The sequence below is a fragment of the Dermacentor albipictus genome, chromosome 7 (genome assembly GCF_038994185.2).
Source record: "Dermacentor albipictus isolate Rhodes 1998 colony chromosome 7, USDA_Dalb.pri_finalv2, whole genome shotgun sequence".
Lineage (NCBI taxonomy): Eukaryota > Metazoa > Arthropoda > Arachnida > Ixodida > Ixodidae > Dermacentor > Dermacentor albipictus.
The window spans coordinates 7,774,873-7,793,675 of record NC_091827.1 but is presented as its reverse complement, the minus strand read 5'-3'; the positions used below and the strand labels follow the sequence as shown (position 1 = coordinate 7,793,675).

Sequence of the window (18,803 nt, the reverse complement as noted above, 5' to 3'; positions counted from 1 at the left end):
TTGGGCAAGGTCATCTCTAAATAGCTCTAGCATACCTTCACCAGTTCTGAGTCAGCGCTCATTAGTTACTTACCCACATCCAGGGATATATACGCCGTCAAATACAGCGTCACTCCAACGTCAGGCAACGCTACTCGTTTGACGCGGCCGCGAGCGTCAAAGGCTTGACGTCAACGCCTGGAACCGAATCCAAAACGAAGGTCTCAAGCGGCCAACCCTGGCCGCGCGAGTAAGCCCGGGTGCCAAACCGGGTCGAGCACGGCGTGGGCAAGAAGCTGTTTCCACGTGACACCGACCTTTGTTGCAACCCATTCTTGAGCGCCGACAAACGCAGACACGCTGACAAATGGCGAGCGAGACATGGCGAGCCTCCCCCCGCCCCCTCTCCTCTCCTGCCCCCCAACCACGCTCGCGTTTACCGAAGCACGCAGTTTCCCAACACCACCATGGGCCACCTTTCACGAGAAACGAGGACAGAACTCTGTCGTCTACCTCGCCTCACTCATGGAGCGCAGCTCTTCACCGGCAAAGTTCTGTGCAGTAGGGTGCCGAAAAAAAGAAAGATAACGGGAAGATACATTTTCGTTGACGTTATACACGCAACCTCCGATGACAGTTAAGAGCCAGATATCAGCAGAGGGACCCGCAAAGGCATAGACAACGCACTTTATTTCCCGTTCGGCAAAAGTTTCTGGCGTACTACGGGTGGTCAAAAGCACGGAGTTTCCTGCTTAAATTACTAGAGGAAAACTTGGCGTCGCGATCTCTCGCCAAAAACGGTAACGCATGAATTTGTCCAGGCTTCGCGTTAACCGCTTCAGGCGTCATTTTGATATTATTTGTTACGCTTTACCTATCTACATATACAAGCAATCATTTGTCTAAACGCACGCAGCCAGTAGGTATCTGTGCACATGCATGACAGTTGCTAACTTTCACACTGATAATGCAATATTTTGTAGAAGATGAAAAGTTTGCAATGTGGCAAAGTCGTCAGAAACCGGAAAATTTTTGGCAAATCCAAGTATTGCCCATCATTCTCCAGTTGACAGCACCGTCATACCTGCAGCTACCGTATGCACTATAGCCCAAGTTTCTTACTGTAATTTTTGTAAGGAGCTGCAAGGACCGAACATCTCGTGGTTACTGATCCAAGTTGCCGATATTCACGCAGCGTGAAAGTGCAAAGGCTGATCACCCTGACCGGCGTTTCTTATCCTCTGTCAAGTGCAGGTATTCACGCAGACATCAATCGTGAAGAAGCCCTCTTCCCCTCCCCCCCTTCGTGATGCAAGCAGAGACAAAAAAACGCGAACATAAATCAGCAAGAGCTGCCTCCTGGTCGCTGCTGAGAGGACGTAAACAACGAGTCGCGTAGCACGACTTATTTTCAGCAGCGGCCTATTTCGGGTCAGTACTGCACGCAACTAGCGAGGTCGGGCCGGGGTGGGGTATTCCCTTTCCCTACGCAGCCACGGCGCCGCTCTGTCTGTCTCATTTAGCGACACCACGGCCGAGAGGCCGATCCGCGAAAGTGCGTGCTACGTCCGATTCACGCGGGAAAAACGAAGAGCGGGTCTACCGTGACTCACCCCCAGCACGCCCATCCAACTGCCAGTTCCACAACAAACGTTGAAAAAGAAAAAAGACACGAAACGTGTGACAAAGCGCACCGGTCACAGGTCCTCGAAGAAGAAGAGTGTGCCAGAGAAGCTCGGCAGACTGGCTCGGTGTTCAAAACAGAGGCTCAGAATCGGGACACGAAGTTCGAGATGGGCTCCAAAGCGGGAATCCTCGGGCAAGGAGAAAGCAGATGTGCCGTGGGGGCGTTTAGTTTCACCCCAAGAAAAGTGGGCCAGGTCAGATAGTCTGACTGCAATATACCTGCGGGGTTCTTACGTACCCTTCTGCGCAAAATTAGCTTAACCCTGCCCTTCGGTACTGACCTACATTTTCGCGTCAATCCGAAGCCGTTATTTCTGACTGAGGATGTTCTTCAGGCATATGAGTACGCCAAAAAATTGGAGTAACAATAACTTTTCCGCCAAGTGGCCCTCAGTGGACCTTTGGCAAATTATGGGAGGATCTGTTACTTTTGCTCACGAAAGTACGTTAGCAGTTGGAGGGATGACAGGGCGTTCACGGTTACTTTACAACAAAAGCGCGCGCGGTCGGCTTCTCAGGCTGCGATTCCCTTATCAGGCTCATGAAGAGCCAGTTCATATAACGGGTTAGGCAGAGTCAACGGGCTTGTAAGGAACTGCTTCAGCCGACCCGGCCCGATAAGCAATTGGCGCGTGTAAACGACGTGTCGGATTAGGTCGTAATGAATGCAGTCAGCAATGAGCAAGGAACAGGACGCTCCGCTCGCAAAGTCTAGCATGTCGCGTCGACTGGGTGAGGCACCGCTGCAATTTCGTCCCGGCAGAAATGATCACACTAAAGCGTTGTCCATTCCGTGGGACAGCTTCAGTCCGAATTCCGGTTCGACCCAGTAAAATCCGCTCCATTACACAAACAAAACCAAAGTAGACTTGGCTGTGGCTCGTGGCGCATATACAGTCAACGCACAACCCAAATTGGGGGCAAGACTTATTTGACTATCGGTTAATACTAATTCTTCAATATAACAGCCGCAACAAAATACGGGGAAGTTAAACTCTGTAACAACGTCTACGAAGCGATAAGCTATGAACAGACGTTTATCAGAAAATAAAAATAATAACAACAAAATGTCCGAGGTAGGTCAGTAAACGGTTACGACTCCCAAACTAATGTGCCACACATTTAGTTAAGGAGTTTGCGTTGACGTGTCTCAAAACTAACAGCCATTCCTTTCTTCAGAACGTTGTCGCCGAAAGCTACTACAGGTAGTACCGGCCGTCACATAAGGCACCCAACATGTCATTTAATTGATGTAATTAAAAAATGACGTACTCAGTCATCAATTCAAATGGCAGAGTTCGCATGGCCCGAATATTTATCACGCAGGCAAGCTTCTCCGCAGCACAATCGCCGGGGCCCGCCGCGTCGACGTTGGAGAAAGCGACCGGGCGAAGGAAGTGGGACGCGTGGCGCCATCTGAGGACGGGGAGCAGCGGCTGCATCGTGGTCCTGACGGCTGAAATACATTTGCCCCTCGCTGCCGGTTCTTTCGTAGCCCGCATACGCTGCACGCGGCTACATGCCAATGGATAAAAGAAAGAAAGAGAAGAAGGAAAAGAAAAAAAATATCGAACGAACAAGGAGGAGATAGATGACAAGAAAGGGTCGTCCGATGTGAAACATGCTTCGCTCGCGAGTGCAGCAAGTGCGGTACAGGATGCGGAAAGAGAGAAGGGGAGGAGAGGAAAGTGGGAAGAGCTTGTTTTCCTCGAGTTACAAGCACCTCGTCGCGTTATTTTTTTTTTTTGTGACTGCCTTCTTTTTGGCGAAGATTGAACACGCACGCACGTGCGCGTTCATGTATATGCGTAGTGGGTTAGTGTCCCGATCTGTAGCACATCGACGCGACCGGCGCAAACATCGGCAGTTCGATGACGTCGCGCACGCCCGCCCACTCGCTCGCTCGCCGCGAGAGCGCAAGTTTCGCAACAGTTTTGATGAAATACGCCCGCAAACGCGTGACGAACTGTGCGCGCATGTATTACGCCAGGGGATTGCGCAGTAGGGAAGACCCGATCTAGTGCAACGAACGACTCTGCTTACAAGCGCACAGAGTGAACGGTGGTCCAACGCAAAAGTTTAGCTTCCCCCGAATACGGCCACAGGGAGATCAATTTATTTACAGAAAGTCAGAGAGGTCGGAATGGCCACAGCGCTCGTAATTAATGACAGGCAGTTTCGTGGCATAGTTGCATTTTCGTTCGAACCTTTTATTTTTTTTTTCCAAATGTAATGCCAAACTTATCTACAGGAAAATAGTCTTCACAAGTGCGTATTACGTTCAAAAGAGTACGGTAGGCCCCTCTTGTCTGCCGAAGGAATACACGATGGAAGGAAGGGAGCAAGAGAGGGGAGGGGGATTACCTTACAGCTTGAGCAATACTTCCTTCAAAGGTGGCGCTGTCACCGCATCAACGTAAACAGCGGCCGTGATTTCACAAAGCGACCTTCTAGCAGAACGAATAACAGACCGCATCAACACGACACCGAAGCCAGGTTGCACAACACTGAACAGTTAAATTAGCCTTCAAAGATGAATTACACAATTGGCCTACTCGATCGCGCTCAGTGATCTAGAGGTTCGTCGACTTCATGGAAATTGCATAAGATACCGGCGGCAAAATACGATGGCACCGTGGTCACCTAATAGACCTTGGAGTACCCAGATGTATGTATATCTTACGTTCGATATATTTTAGTGGGCATCATTGTGAACCTCAAAACAGCCACAATTGCAACCATTGTCTAAACAAAAGAGAGAGCCGCCGATCCTCCAACTCCCAGAGACAGCGTGCTGGCCAGCGACGATGACGACGTCACTGCATTTGCATAAGTCCCTACGACGCGCATCGTCCCGTTCTACACGGACAGCGCACGCACGCGCACAAAGCCCACAACGCATCATATGCACGTCCGGCAGGCAGACAAACGGCTCCCCTTTCCCGCGCCTTTTATAACTCCTTCGCTCCTTCGGCCTCCCACAAGCAAGCGCGCCGTCCCTGGCGCGGCCGCAACCCTCGCGAGGGCGAGGGGCGCGTTAAACAAAGCCGACGTGATAGACGGCGCGGCGGCGACGCGGCGCCCTAGACTATTTAACCTCCTCCCCCACCACGCGGCCGCTCCTCCTCTCCGTCCAGCGTGGAGCGGATAGAGCGAAAGGCGTCGTTGCTTACGCCGAGGATGACCCGCAGTCGGCCGCTGCAGCCTCGCCTGCGGCTAGCAGGTCGCTGCCTCTGCTCCGGTGCTAACTGCGCACACTTGTCATTGCGCAGCCAGCAGGCACGCGCTAACTACCCATGCACGGGAGAATAATGCGGCACGATAAGGCGGACGAAAAGTCGAGCTATTCGGTCTTGCATAACTACGCATGCGGAGAAGAAGGCGGGCAAGGGAACACATCTGGTAGCCCACGTTTGTGCTTCGTGCGAGGCAGTAGGCGGCCATTCCAGGCAGGAACGTTAACACTAGATGCACCTTTTTGGAAAAGAACGCCAGCCGTTGTATAACTGAGCCGTATAATGTGTGCTGCACGTTGCCGACCTTGAATTCGTGAGCATCCGCCTATTATGTTGTGTCACTGTGCAGCCTTATTATATATCTTTGTGCGCATGCGCGACACGATGTGTATATCTACAGACCCTTCCGGCTAATAATTCTGGCGTTTGTTCATGTCCGCCTTCTTATACGTCAAACCGGCTAAATACCATGTCACCTTAGCACCAAATCGTCCAACAAGCTTTGGTTATGTTAGGTAGTAGCGCTTGTATTTGGCTCCTTTGAGGTGTAAGTCTATGTTGTTTCTTCACCGTGAAGTCTGCTCAACAGTACGATAGTTCAAAGGTACAGAATTTGTGCAACAACTAGCATTTGCAGCTTCACCTTTAACATATTCACAACATGCCGAATCTTTCGGTGTGTGTGGGTGCGCAGGCATTCACCGGAAGTTAACGTCTAGCTACTACGGGAACACCTAACGGCTTGTACGTCGGTTCTTTTTAATCACTCATGCGAGGACCGTAACGTTCCCTAGGGCGCCTACAAGTCTGTGGAATGCACAAACTAACCTAATGAACATTGGACACCCTACTGGAGCACGTTATGCCGTTTTCCTGCCGACATGGAACTCTGCTGCTGAACCGAATGACTGCTTGAAACACGGTCGAAACTCAACCTTGCTGAAACAGGCTATGTAAATTTTGCTGACGAAACAGACAACCTTCGATCAAGCAGCAGATACCTATTATGTTTTGGGTTAGGCCGGCATCCAAAAACCCGAGTCACAACGAACTCCACAGGTCGACCGGAGAGAAGCACGTGAAATCAATGGAAGGCCATATGTGAAACCCACCTTGGCCAGAACGAAGGAAAACGACGACAACGCTGAAACAGAAGGAAAACGACGACAACGCTGAAACAGAGTCAGTGGACAGGAAGATGTTTTCCCGTTGGTTGTGATGCCAGTTGTATTACAGCATCAGCAAAAGATGTATGCTTTGAAACGAGCGTACGCTACACAGCACCGACTCGCAAATGGCAACCCTTGTCGAATGAACCGATCTGATGCCATTTCGAACTAAGCGGAACTTGTTAAAGCCCCCAGATGAGCGAGAAAGAAAATCATAAAGGAGGACAGGGTGGTGACCTTGAAAAAAGAAGAGTCCAAGTTATTTATGTTTTTACGACGTTCAAGAGGTCTATCCCGTTGCACCGACCGAGGATGACAATCTCTCCTGCACGAAAGACCACTGATTCAGGCGACGCACGTCGACTAGAAAATGGGGGTCACGCCAGTTTCCGTATCGCATTACCTGTCGCCTCTAGCGCACACTAAGAAGAAACAAGGAAAGACGAGACCGGTAGAACGAAACAACGAATACTGGGTAAAGGAAATGGGAGGGTAAAGCCTATGCCAAGGAAGAAAAAAAAAGAAAGAAAGACAGGAGCCCGCTAGAGGCGGAAGCAGCGGCGCGGTCAGTACAAGCACAACGCATCTAATGCACGGAGCCGATAAATGCCCGAATCCACCGAGCTCGATACATCGACCCCCGCGAGAAAACAAAAGGCGGCTCCTTACGAGAACGCACAGGCGAGAGCGTGGGTGAGACTTGAGCATCCCGCACGACACAAGACAAAACAACGAGGGGGCTGCAGTTTCAATAAGGGAACCGGCTGTGTGCGCAACCGCGCAGAAGGCGGCCGCTTCGAAGGCCGCGAACTCAGTCCTCCCCGCCACTGTTCTCTCGTTGATAAGCGCGAGTGTGTGTGCGTATATGTTTCGCATTCGAATGGTTCGGCTTGGCCGCGGCGCACGCGACAAAGAAGCGGCCCTCGTTGAGCGCGCATGCGCACGCACGCACGCGTAAAGGCGCGCTTGCTTCCCACACAAAGGAAGACGACCGACGCATAAGAATCTACCTTTTCTCCCCTTGTTCTTTCTTTCTTTTCTTTAGAGTCGCTTGGCTAGGCAATAGACGCCAAGGTATCCATACCTCTCACACCCACTCTCACGGCGACTGCCTGAAACGGGGCAGTTCGAAACGAGTGATATCTCATAGGAAAGAGAGAGAGAGAGAGCCGTACCGGGCTTCTTCCATCCAAGCGCGCACATAAACACGCAACGAGCTGGTCACGTTCCGGTTTTACGGGGCTAGGCAAGAGAAGGGAAGGGGGGCATAACGGCCGGAGAGGAAACACTACACATCACGCAAAACAGAACTACAGGTCCAGCTAAGGAGAGGTCAAAACGCAGCCGAACGAAGCGAAAACAAAAAGATGCGGACAGCACACGGCCTCGATAAGGGAAGGAACCTCTCAAAAGAGAGAGGAGGAAGCAGCACAGAATCGGCCTTTCTTCCGCGCGGCCGGTAAGCGGCGTCAACCGCATATTTTTTTCCGGCACCACAACAACGCGTCGGGCGAACCGAAAATCGGCAGCGCACGCACGCACGTCGAGTAGTCGCCAGGCGGAGAGAGGCCACCGCCCACCGAGATGAGGAAGGGGAGGGCTGGGGGGGAGGGGGGGGGGGCGTTGTTATTTCCCGGGAAAAACGGCCCGGGCCCGAAACCTGTTTTTCCCTCGGGCCGAGGGTGGCGCCAACAAACGGGTAAGACGCAGAACAAAGAAATGACAGGCGCACTACAGTAGACGCAGCAAGAAGCACGCGACCGACCCTTCCCCGTTCTTCCGCTTCTTTTCCAGCCCGTCTACCTCAAATGGGTGCTATAGAATAACAGAGCTTTAGTATAGCGTATATACGCAATACCCATGCGGACACTATAAGACAGCTGGACCAAACTGAGCATGCGCAAAACGCTACGAAGAGCATTGGTGTTTACACAGCGAGACGGTAGCTTATGGGCGTAGCGTTGCGAGTTGTGCGTATAGCATAGCCAGTGTAACAGCAAGGCGGCTGCCAAGCATCCCAATGCGGCCTTTCCATTTCCTTCTCGTCGAGACAGCAAGAAATAAATCGTAGGATTGGATATCACTTACTCTTATACGACATTAAGTTGCAAGGTACTACAGTTGTTTTGTGATTACTAGTGGTATCAGATGTCTGTTTTGACGCTGCCAGACCTAACCAAAATAATCTTTCGTTTCACAAAAGGCAGTTCGATTTCTGTCTAGCAGATAACGCCACATAATGTAGCGCAGGCGCTGCCGAACGCTCAACTTGTACTACATGTCTCCTCGACGACATAGGCATAGCGGGCAGGCAGCCGTTTGGCGTGAGCCCGCATCAATGGCTTTAACGTTATACTAAGCCTGTCTAACATCGAGTAGAAGCCAAACATTCTGCGCAGAACTGCGAGCACTCACCGTTGCTGGGAGAAACCCTACATAAGAGCTGAACAGTGACAAAGGATTTGTGATTTACCGGACAGTAGCCGAAGCTACAAAAGAAACCCCAATGAGTTTCTCAGAAGGAAAGCTTCGAAGTTAAAAAATCAAAAATTACTCCTGCTCAAGAGATCGAACAGGGGAGCATTTCCGGGGCGGTCGCTATGCCGTCTGAGCAAACCAGGAGGCTAGCGGATCGCAGAGCGACGACGAACTAACAACTCGAAGCGCAGAGATACAGAATATTACAAATCAGTTTTGCGGAAGCCCTGAAGGCGGAGAAAAAAAAAACATGAAATAAATGTTTGTCATCCGCCCGACAGTAGCCCGAGACGCGGTCGTCCGTGCTAGAAAGGAAATCTAAACAGTACCATGCGTGACTTCGGCAAAGTGCTGTAGTATGAATTGAGTTTAGAGCACAAGACAGCACGTAGCCAAAATCCCCTGTTCATCGACATTTGCTGATAAGCTTAATGATAACACTGTTCATTGAACACATGTGGCCACTACTTATAACAAACATTTGTAAACACCACCCCTTATGTAATACCCCAGTGAGGGGTCTTTAAGGAAATAAAAGTGGAGTAGGACAACATAAGAGGACGAAGACAAAGTGTTACGTGCTCTCTTGCGCTTTACCTCAAGTCACCAAGTGACCGACTAGCCCACCAGTCTGTTCTTTTGTGCTGTAGTCTCTCAGACCATTTACGCAAACCATTTAGACGGCTTGTAGGGGCACATATAAACGAACGGCGCAATCTTCACTGTACTTTTCTCAAGACAAAAAAAAGATATTTAAAAGAATTCTGGGGTTTTAAGTGCGAGAATCATGATCTGATTATGAGGCGCGCCGTAGTGAGGGACGCCGGATTAATTTCGACCGCCTCGGATTCTTTAACGTGCACCCAATGCACAGCACACGGGCGTCTTTGCATTTGGGCCCCATTGAAATGCGGCCACTGCAGCCGGGCTTAGATACTGCGACTGCACGCTGGAATGCCAAAGCCTATAAAGAAACCACGGCAATTGAGAACCGACGTGTCTTGCGCATTGAAACACGACGCACAAATGCTCTGTAAGAAAAACTGTTATGAAATCTGCAATGCTGCATGAAAGTAAAAAAATGATAGAATTAATGTAAAAAAAGAAAAACAAAACAGCCCATTAGGCCGCAGGCTCTTGCCACGCGGAGATCCGGATGAGATCTGCGGCAGTTTGACTTTCTGCATTTGCGTTGTTTTTTTCTTCCAAGTCACGCACTTTTTACGAACTGGCACACAGCCCGAACTGCGTTTTCATTACAGCAAAAAGCGAACGAAAAAGAAGGCTGCTAGAAAATATTAGAGCTTTGTCAAGGTTGTAAAGGGTGGTCCAAAGTGCAAGCCTCCATTCTCTTTCTGGGTCTAGCTAAGGTTGCCCGGAACGATAAATGCAAGAGTGAATTTTAAAAAAAGAAAGAAAGGTCCACACGTGCCTACGATAAGCAATGACATCGGACCTGAAATCCACAATTTCTTGGAAATCTAAAAAGTGCTTATTTCCGCAAACATAGACCGAGGAAGTCCCTTCTCTTACGCGCACAAGGTAAATTCGGAACAAAAAATAAAGACAAAGCCTTTTTAAAGAAAAATAGAAAGAAGGAAGCTCAGAAAGACTCGAGCAAAGCACACACACAAGAAAAAGATAACGCAGCCGTAATAGCATCGCTAACCAAACAGGCCACGGAAGAAGAGACAAAGAAGCAGCAGAAGCAACAGCACAGCTCTCTAAAGCACGCAAGACGCAAATCCAGGAAGAGCCGTGGGGAAAGAATGAAAGTTGAAAAAAAAAAAGAAGCGCGTGCGTGCGCACGCGCTACGCAGAAAGCGAGCGCAGGAGGCTGGCAGGCAGCCGGGTTGTGAGACAGACGACGTGAACTGAAAGCGCTGCTCGCGAACGTAGTAACTCGCTACACCCTTGCCCCCCCCAACTCCCAGCCCCCTCATATCTTCTCGACAGCGCTGCCACCACCCTCAGCCACCTCGAAGCCACCCTCTCCAGCACTCAACCCGCCCTCCCCGTATGCCAACAGCAAGGCTGTTGCACTTGGCACCGGGCCAGCGACGCGCGCTCGCGCACACGCACCAGAGCAGCAGAAGCCACGGTCTCTCACAGCAAGCAAGCAGCAGCCGAGCTGCACGCGTTACGTTTCGCCTCACAGCAAAAGTCACCCCCCCCTCCCACCCCGCTCCACCCTCCTTCGCCATCGCACTCGGTGGCTCGCACGAGAAAACATGAGCAAGAGCAAATACACAAAAAAAAGTGGAGGGAGGGGGGCAACCGAAGACCAGCAGGAGAGCTCTCCAACGCGTCGCTTTTCCATCCACCACCGCCACCACGTGTTATTTACAAGCGGGCTTCAGCCATCTGAAGCTCCCGGCAAAGGCAAGACAAGGGTGAAGGCTACCGCCGACGAAAACGGAGCGCGGTGCCTGCGGGACACAACATGCGTGATGCGGATGAACTGCAGGCTGGGAAAAGGAGAAACACCAAGGAAGCGGTGCTCGCGATTGCCCAAACACCGACCGGGGAAAGAGCGGACCGCCTGTCTCTCTCTGGAGCTGCCGCCGCGACCGACAGATGCACGTACCCGCTGAAAACTTCCCTCTGTCATAACCTCCCTGTTTCATCCCAACCTGCTTTTCCAAGCGCCGTTTCGCCTTCCCGCTCGTCGGGTCTGTGTCACACACATCGAGCAAAATGAACTGCGCGTCCCACCGCGGCGTCCTCTGCCCGCTACTGCTGAATGTTGCATGTGCTTCTACCTCCGCCCGTTGCAACATAGCCCCACTTCATTTCCCCTTATTTTATTTTTTCTGCACACATGCGTGTTGCGGCCACGGCGCATAAGAACACGCGTTCCCGGATTCCTGGGGCAGAGAAAGCGACGGGTGCTTGCAGCTAGCTCGCGTGGTCGCAGGTTGCACGCTGCAACTGTCGTCACTCTGCGTCGCGGGTCTAAATGCGCAGCGTTGACGCGTGCACAGGACCAGGTGTCACGTGGCTGCCTGAGCGAACGTCTCAACGTACTACAAGCATACAGCGCAGGATCAGCGATATACGATGCTTGTCGAGAGAAGGATGGTCACGAGTGATGTATGCGCAGAGGAGTCAATACAATAGAGCATTCTAAATAAAAAGCGGCAGAAACACCGGTGTTCCGATCGAACTACCTACTCTATGAATGCACCGGCCTCACTTTCGTACTTAAAGCACCGTAGCTCCCCCTCCCGTTCTATACCACCGTTCTGCTTGCCGCCGACTTTTGCGACGGTGCAGAAGACGGCGACGAGACAGCCGACTGCCTACTGACGCCGTGCGGCGACTTCAAATATCGATCGCCGAATAAACATTAGGTGCGGGCGCGACTTTCCATTTAGACAGAGCGAAGGGCTACGCCGCCGACTTCGACGCCGTCGGTGCCGCAGGCTACGAGAAGGGAAGGAAAATGACTCACCGAGGAAGCGAGCTACCGACGAGAAATGGGGGGGACATATAGCGATGAAAAGAAACGTAAACTGGTGGCAGCACGTTTGCAACGTCGGTCGCGGAAAGATGATGAAAAGCAGATATATAACGAAAGAAGAGGCAACGCGCGGGCACATAGGTCGAGCGTACGCGAGGAAATATGAAGCAGGAAAATAAAGCAAGGCAATATAAAACCGGGCAGGACCGCGTATGGGCACGAGTTGGGGCTAGCAATAAAGATGGGGAGAGGGGGGGGGGGTGAGACTGGGTTGTTCGCCCGACATCTACAGCACACGTGGCATAACAGGTTTCGACACGAACGGAACTCCGAAGAGAAAACAACGCCAAGAAAAGAAGGTCGCCGCCAGCTTTTATTTATTTTCTCGTTCTTTATGTATTTCTTGGCTCTTTCGCCGTGAGTACCAAGCTAAGGTGGGATTGCGGCGTTCTTGGTTCTTGAGAAAAAAGTAAGTCGCTAGCCTATTCATGCAAATAAATTATGAGTTCGAAAGAAGAAAGCATAAACACAATTTGGTGTGCACGCGATATTTCGGTAGACCGTAAACAAGCGCGTTCTCCCTCTCCCTCAATGACGCCCTGTACCTGAGGGCGACGCAATGCGGCCATTTCTATCGGCGGCCCGTTCACAGGCAGACACCCGTATAATTTGAAAAGATGTTTTAAAAATGTCCAAAGCGCCCTCTTATGAGCACAAATTAAGGCCTGTGCATGTAGTTCACTTACATTTCTGCAGTTCTTCGATTTCTGCGCTTTCGTCGTCAGACTCAGTTCCGGAATCGTGATCGTCATCAGTCTGAAAAGATATAAGATAAAACTGCGTTTATAAGAAAGCAACTCAATGCCAACTATTGCGCCGAATCAATCATGAGAGCAACCCTGCTGCATGCAACAACAAAGCCGAGAATGAGGAAACGCCACAGCGCGTGCATCCAGAGTAGAAGTAAGTACAGCGAGAGAAAAAGAGAAAAAAAACAATAGAATTAGTTGAATAACAAAAAAAGAAAGATGGCCAAGGAGAGCGATTCTATACCTTCTTCAGAGTCTCTGTCATGACTAATCTCAAGTTACGGAGAGGCAGCAGCTTCATTGCTGTTGGTTTGGGTGCTGTGAAGACATGCATGAAAAGAACAGAAAAAAAAAGAAACATCAAACAAAACTGCTACTAGCTCGGTAAACATGCACAGATACACACTCAGATGCACTGCTTCCGAACACTCAAAATGGCGTATTTAGTCATGTTTAGACCCCCCCGCACCCTTCAACTCGGTTACCACGTCTCTCGCTTACACTTTCGCCTTTCAATCTCTAGACTGTTAGCCCCTCCTCCCCTTTCACACACACAAAAAAAGAAAGTGGCAATCTAATGTTTTGTTTCCTTCGAATATAAGGTGTTAACAGAGACTGCACTTTTGATTTCGACTCCCCGCGTGACACACTAATAAACGCATTACACAACAGTAGCATAAAACACCCACAAAAGAAATTCTGCCGCCCAAGTAATGCCATGCAAGCAAACCCTCAATGGCAGTATGACAGCAGCATTCATTTTGAACCCAAGGATCTCCTTCAAGCATTGCCTCCTGCCTTCATGAGACTACCTGGTTCCATTCCCTATATAGGCGTTCAAGAACAAATGCGTCGATCGAATGGCCTTTGTTGCTTAATAATACTGCGCTTGGGCTAGCCTTGGTAACACTTTGCGACGTGAAGGCAGTAAAACCCACAGCAATCGAACAAAATGCCTAACGCTGATACCCTTCCACCAGTGGCGTAGCCAGAAATTTTGTTCGTGGGGGGCTACGCCACGGGCCCAATATATATATATATATATATATATATATATATATATATATATATATATATATATATATATATATATATATATATATATATATATATATATACTGGCTTCGAATTTTTCATTTAGGTGGTCAATTAGTTATTAAAAAGTGACCAAAACTGAAAATTTTCAGAAAACGAATCTATCAAGTTTAAAACTCCGTGACTCAACAATGAAAAATGATATCACAATTCTGTTAATTGTATCTAATAGCACATCTACAGCGGACAAAATAGATATGTTACACATGAATCTCAAAAAAATTTAGTATTGTGGAAATACGGCTTTTGCAGAACCCTTGTACACAACGCAACCAATTCACGTAAGATACAAATCGACACAGTAAACTTGTCCGCTTTGACTGTTATCATAAATGCCGTTTACAGAACCACAATATCTGTTCTTCATGCATAGCTATTATTTTGTAAACGTCATGCTTCTATTTTTTCAAGCTTTCGAATTTTCCAAAATATTTTAAACAAAATTCAGGCCCTAAATCGAAGTTCTGTTTCCAACAGACACTAGGATTTAACTTTCTCTCTCAAATGCAACCAATTTCAATAAAAGCGATTAGCAGGATTATCTCAGAAAAGCGTTTCTGCGTTTTACAAGTATTTTAATAGGCCGCGTCGGATTGGGCCCGAGCTAAAGCTTCCTCTTAAACAATTTATCGAGGGATCAAATACATGAATAATAACTGCATTGTCATTGCCAAAGATGCTACAAACGAATTCTTGAAAGCTACGCACTGTAAATACAAGTAAAATATGTATTTTTTCACAAAATATTATACTCGTATGTGCCAAAAATTGTGCCCAACATAACTGACGTCAATGCTTCCATTTTTTTGTCTATTTATTAAGTAAAGAAAATATCACACGAACTTTAAAACTATATCCTTTCGAAACCAGAAAAGCAGTGCATGCCGCTGATATGAAAAATTAAAAGGAAATGAACTGAACAAGTTGAGGACAAATATGTTAATGAAACTTTGTCATTCAAGAACCGTGCTTACATTCTTGTATATATGCAATGGCCAGTGAAAAATCTCAATGACGCTGTCGTTTGTTCCAATGTATTACGCAGGAGTAGCTTTCCCTTGTCGTGTATCGTGAGTAATTGCACCGAAGTTATAGTCGCGACAGAGAACACGTATAAAAAGCAAGATATATGAGGACACGTCAAATGAATGAGCCAACAACGGGGTACTTTACTTTATATTAAACGTAGTCTTCATGAGAATTTACACATTTGTCCTATTGACTAACGAGTTGCATGATTCCCGTCTTATAAAACTCCTTGGGTTGCTGCTTCAAAAAGTCTGTATCTGGTTCCCTTGAGCTGTTTTTTCGGTTGCCCCAAAATGTAAAAGTCGCAAGGTGACAGGTCTGAGCTGTACGGCGGATGTTGCAGCGTTTCCCACTTGAACTTTGCCAGTTTTGTATTAACCACATAAGCGACGTGGGGACAGGCATTGTCGCGGAACAAGATGACCCCATTCGTCAATTTTCCACGTTGTTCGTTCTTGATTACGACACGCTGCCGTTCTGGCGTTTCATAATATCGTAAACAATTGATAGCCTCTCAAGATTTAACAAATTCTATCAGTAATGGACCCTGTCGATCGAAAAAAAAAAGTCAACAACACCTTTCCAGCGGAAATGATGGCCTTTACGTTCTTTGGGCGTGGTAAATTCGAATATTTCCACTGTAAGCTTTGCCGTCGTGTTTCAGGCTCGTAGTAGTGGCACCAAGGTTCGTCCCCGATCACAGTTGCAAACAAGAAGTCGTCATGCTCATTGTGTTACCCGATCAGATGAGTCAAGGCAGCGCGAAACTTCTCCGTCTTCTCGCGATGGATAAAAATCTTGGGGATCCATTGCGCACCAAAGAGCCGATAACCGAGAAGCTCATGAATTATGGCGTGAACCGAACCGTGACTGGTCTGCCAGTTCATCGATGCTTATCCTCCGTTCTTGTTTCAGCAGCTCATGAACCTTTAAAATTGTGTGGGGGTGATTGCACGATGGTTTTGGCCCGGTCTTGGAATGTCTTTGCAACGTCCTTTGAACCGTTTGCACCAACGCTTCACAGTGGTCAATGAAATGCAGTGTTCAACGTACACGGCAGTCATATGGTGATTAATTTCTGTTTTGGAAACACCTTCAGTTGTCGAAAACTTCGCGACACCGAGCTGTTCAACTTTTGAAGTGTCCATTATGTGACGCAACCATATTCAACCCAGTGTAGGAGAGCATTAAAGAACATTTATCTGCACACCTGCGTGCCACTTTTGTAAATGAGACATGCCGTTCTCCTACGCGCATGCCTCGCAGATAATGAACCGAACCATTATTGCGCGGTTAGGGTAGGCTCACTTCCATTTGACTCGCTCTCGTACATTAGAAATGCAAAGATACAATGGGATATGCAAATGCGAAAATACGGCTTGATAAAGGACAAAAAAGTGTCACTGGAAACAAAGTTCACTGCATGTATACACAACACCTCGCAACAAGATATTTAAGTATACGTATAAGTCTCCAATGAGTCTATGTAGGTAAGAAGAAGTAACTGTATATAATGCGTCAAACAGGGCAAATAAACATGTTGCACAATCATAGATTCACAGAATCCTAGATTCCGCCCCCATTCCATCCACTACCCCCGATGTATTGCGCGCGACGGAAGGCGGCGCGCTTGCTTTTCTCCTTTGCACACACAAGACTGAGCCACCATCGTCGGCTCACCTATTCAACCTCCCCTCCTACGCTTTCACTCGCACATACAGCATGCAGCGCGTGGTCACGATGTTATCACCCTTGGACTTTATACGAAACATGAGGGCGATGGCAGGAATGCGCCTGGAGTGTCCATATAGTTGCTTTCGCAATAATATAATAAACGTATCCGGCAACTGAAGCGTCCCGTCGCCCATTACTTTCCGCAAAAGAAGTATCAAAATCGAACTTTCACCATGAGACAATTCGCTGCGCCGCAACAATGTATTTTTTTCCTGTGAGGCGGAGGCACCGAAATGAAAAAAAAAAACGCATAATAAAGTATGTTGGCCAGAATCTAATGCCTACTTCGGGCACCTAATGGGGCTACGGAAGGAATACCGAAGAAAACATGAGACGCTTGGTCCACTGAGAACCATACGCATACTGCTCAGTATCCTACAGCGGCGAAACAAGACTTTCCGGAAAGGTTCCACTCAAGGAATGCGGTGCAATCCTTCGAGTCCCCACAGTGATGGCGGCGAGCGACCATTGTTTTTTTTTTCTCGTCTACTAGCCAGAAAGCGTCCAAAACTCTGTCCGGGTGAAAATCCACTCGGCCAGAGCAAACCGAACGCGCACTGAAGTGCACCGCACGGTGGTCGGGGCCATACGAGAAAAACGTATGCGCTCTGGCTGGCTCTGGCAGCCCGCGGGTGGGGTAGCAAGAACAAAAAAAAAAAAAAAAATTGAAGAGGCTCAATGTGTCCTCGCGAATAAAAGTCAAAGTAGAAAAAATAAATAAGAACGTCGTTACTTTGGCTGGCTTTAGTGTCTTGACATGGATGTTCTGGCGTAGGTTAAAAAAAAAAATTTGATATTTTTTTATGTGACATGACGGCACAAATGAACCACCCGAACACTTCGTCTCATTGGACCTCGCTGCCTGCTTTGTCAACCTGTCTGCTAGTGTGTTGATTTGGCTTGTCTCGTTGTATGTTCCGATGTAAGACTTTAGATAAATCAATAGACCTTTGGCGTCAAATGTTTATAACAACTATAAACCCACAAAGTTCCGCAATTGAAAATCTAAAGCACAACTTTGGAAATGTCAATGCACCTTTCACATCAAGAGCTTATGAGATTTATACCCACAAAGTTTCGCAATTGATATCCATGCGCTCCATAGATTCCGTGGCCTCAGCGAGATGCCGCGGCGAGCCCACTCACCATCAAAGCGCCCTTGAAACTTTGTGCTCGGATGGGACTGCTCGGCGTTATGTGACTCCCGGTGTATGGGCGTTGCCACGCAATCCAGCCCGAGTTTGCAATCTTCGCGGTTAAATGTCTTTTCGAGCGTCAAAAAGACATTCTAGACAAAATCCAGAGTGATTTCCGGCGCCGGGGGTCGCTTTGGTCGGCGGTGCATGGACAGCACGAAAAAATTTCGGGGGGGGGCTGAAGCCCCATAAGCCCCCCCCCCCCTGGCTACGCCCCTGCCTTCCACAGTCTTTTGTGCTTTGCGTAGTGCTGGGGAGGGCGGAACAGCCCGTGGCTACCTGTATATGACTTCTAAGGGTGTCCTCTGGTTAAGATCATTTTGCAGTTGCACCTTCCACTGCCTTCTATAGCTATCCACTGCCTGTCCTACATTTTCCAAGGAAATGGTTCTTGACCCGTACGCGCCTAAAGGTGTAAACCCGAATGCGTCGATGTCATGTTTCCAAAACACTGCCGAATGATTGTCAACGTATAAAGCACGCAGCGGTCGTAGCAGCGCGCTTCGCGTCAGCGTGAGTACACGGCCTGCATGCGCGATGGCACGGCATTACGAGCAATGAGAACGACGCCACGGAACGACGAGCCATTTTGGGCTGACACAGCAGCAGGAGCGTCTTTCGAGCGAACGACACACTTTGAAACAATCACATCCAATGTCCGTCGAGAGTATACAGAGGCTCAGCAATTGTGGATTGCTGTTGTGAAAAAGAATTTCACGCACGCGCTTTATTTCATTGTTTGCTTTATTTCTTCCCCGTCGCTGGAACGATTCCCCACGGTAAAAAACGTCGCAGAGATTGCGACACAGCCGTTAAATTTACGATCTGATTGCTGTTTCACAACGAAGACAAAATATAGAAGCAAGCATACGGAAAAAAAAGTGACATTTAATGGCGTAAAAGTTCTTCGAATTCTTTTTCGTTCTTCA

The 18,803-nt window shown here is 48.6% G+C and overlaps 1 protein-coding gene across 5 annotated transcripts in view; it reads right to left on the bottom strand.

The window, feature by feature from the left end:
- Positions 1–18,803, bottom strand: part of Reph (Regulator of eph expression) — a 154,524-nt gene that overhangs the window by 118,466 nt on the left and 17,255 nt on the right. For 3 of the 5 annotated variants that reach the window (XM_065449836.2, XM_070521588.1, XM_065449838.2), the window contains 2 exons: positions 13,065–13,138; positions 12,758–12,827 (listed from right to left, as the gene is read on the bottom strand). In XM_065449836.2, coding sequence (XP_065305908.2) covers positions 12,758–12,827; positions 13,065–13,121 — 127 coding nt within the window. In that variant the 5' untranslated portion in view covers positions 13,122–13,138. The remainder of the gene's footprint in view (positions 1–12,757; positions 12,828–13,064; positions 13,139–18,803) is intronic. The other 2 variants (XM_065449835.2, XM_065449839.2) reach the window with 1 other exon arrangement.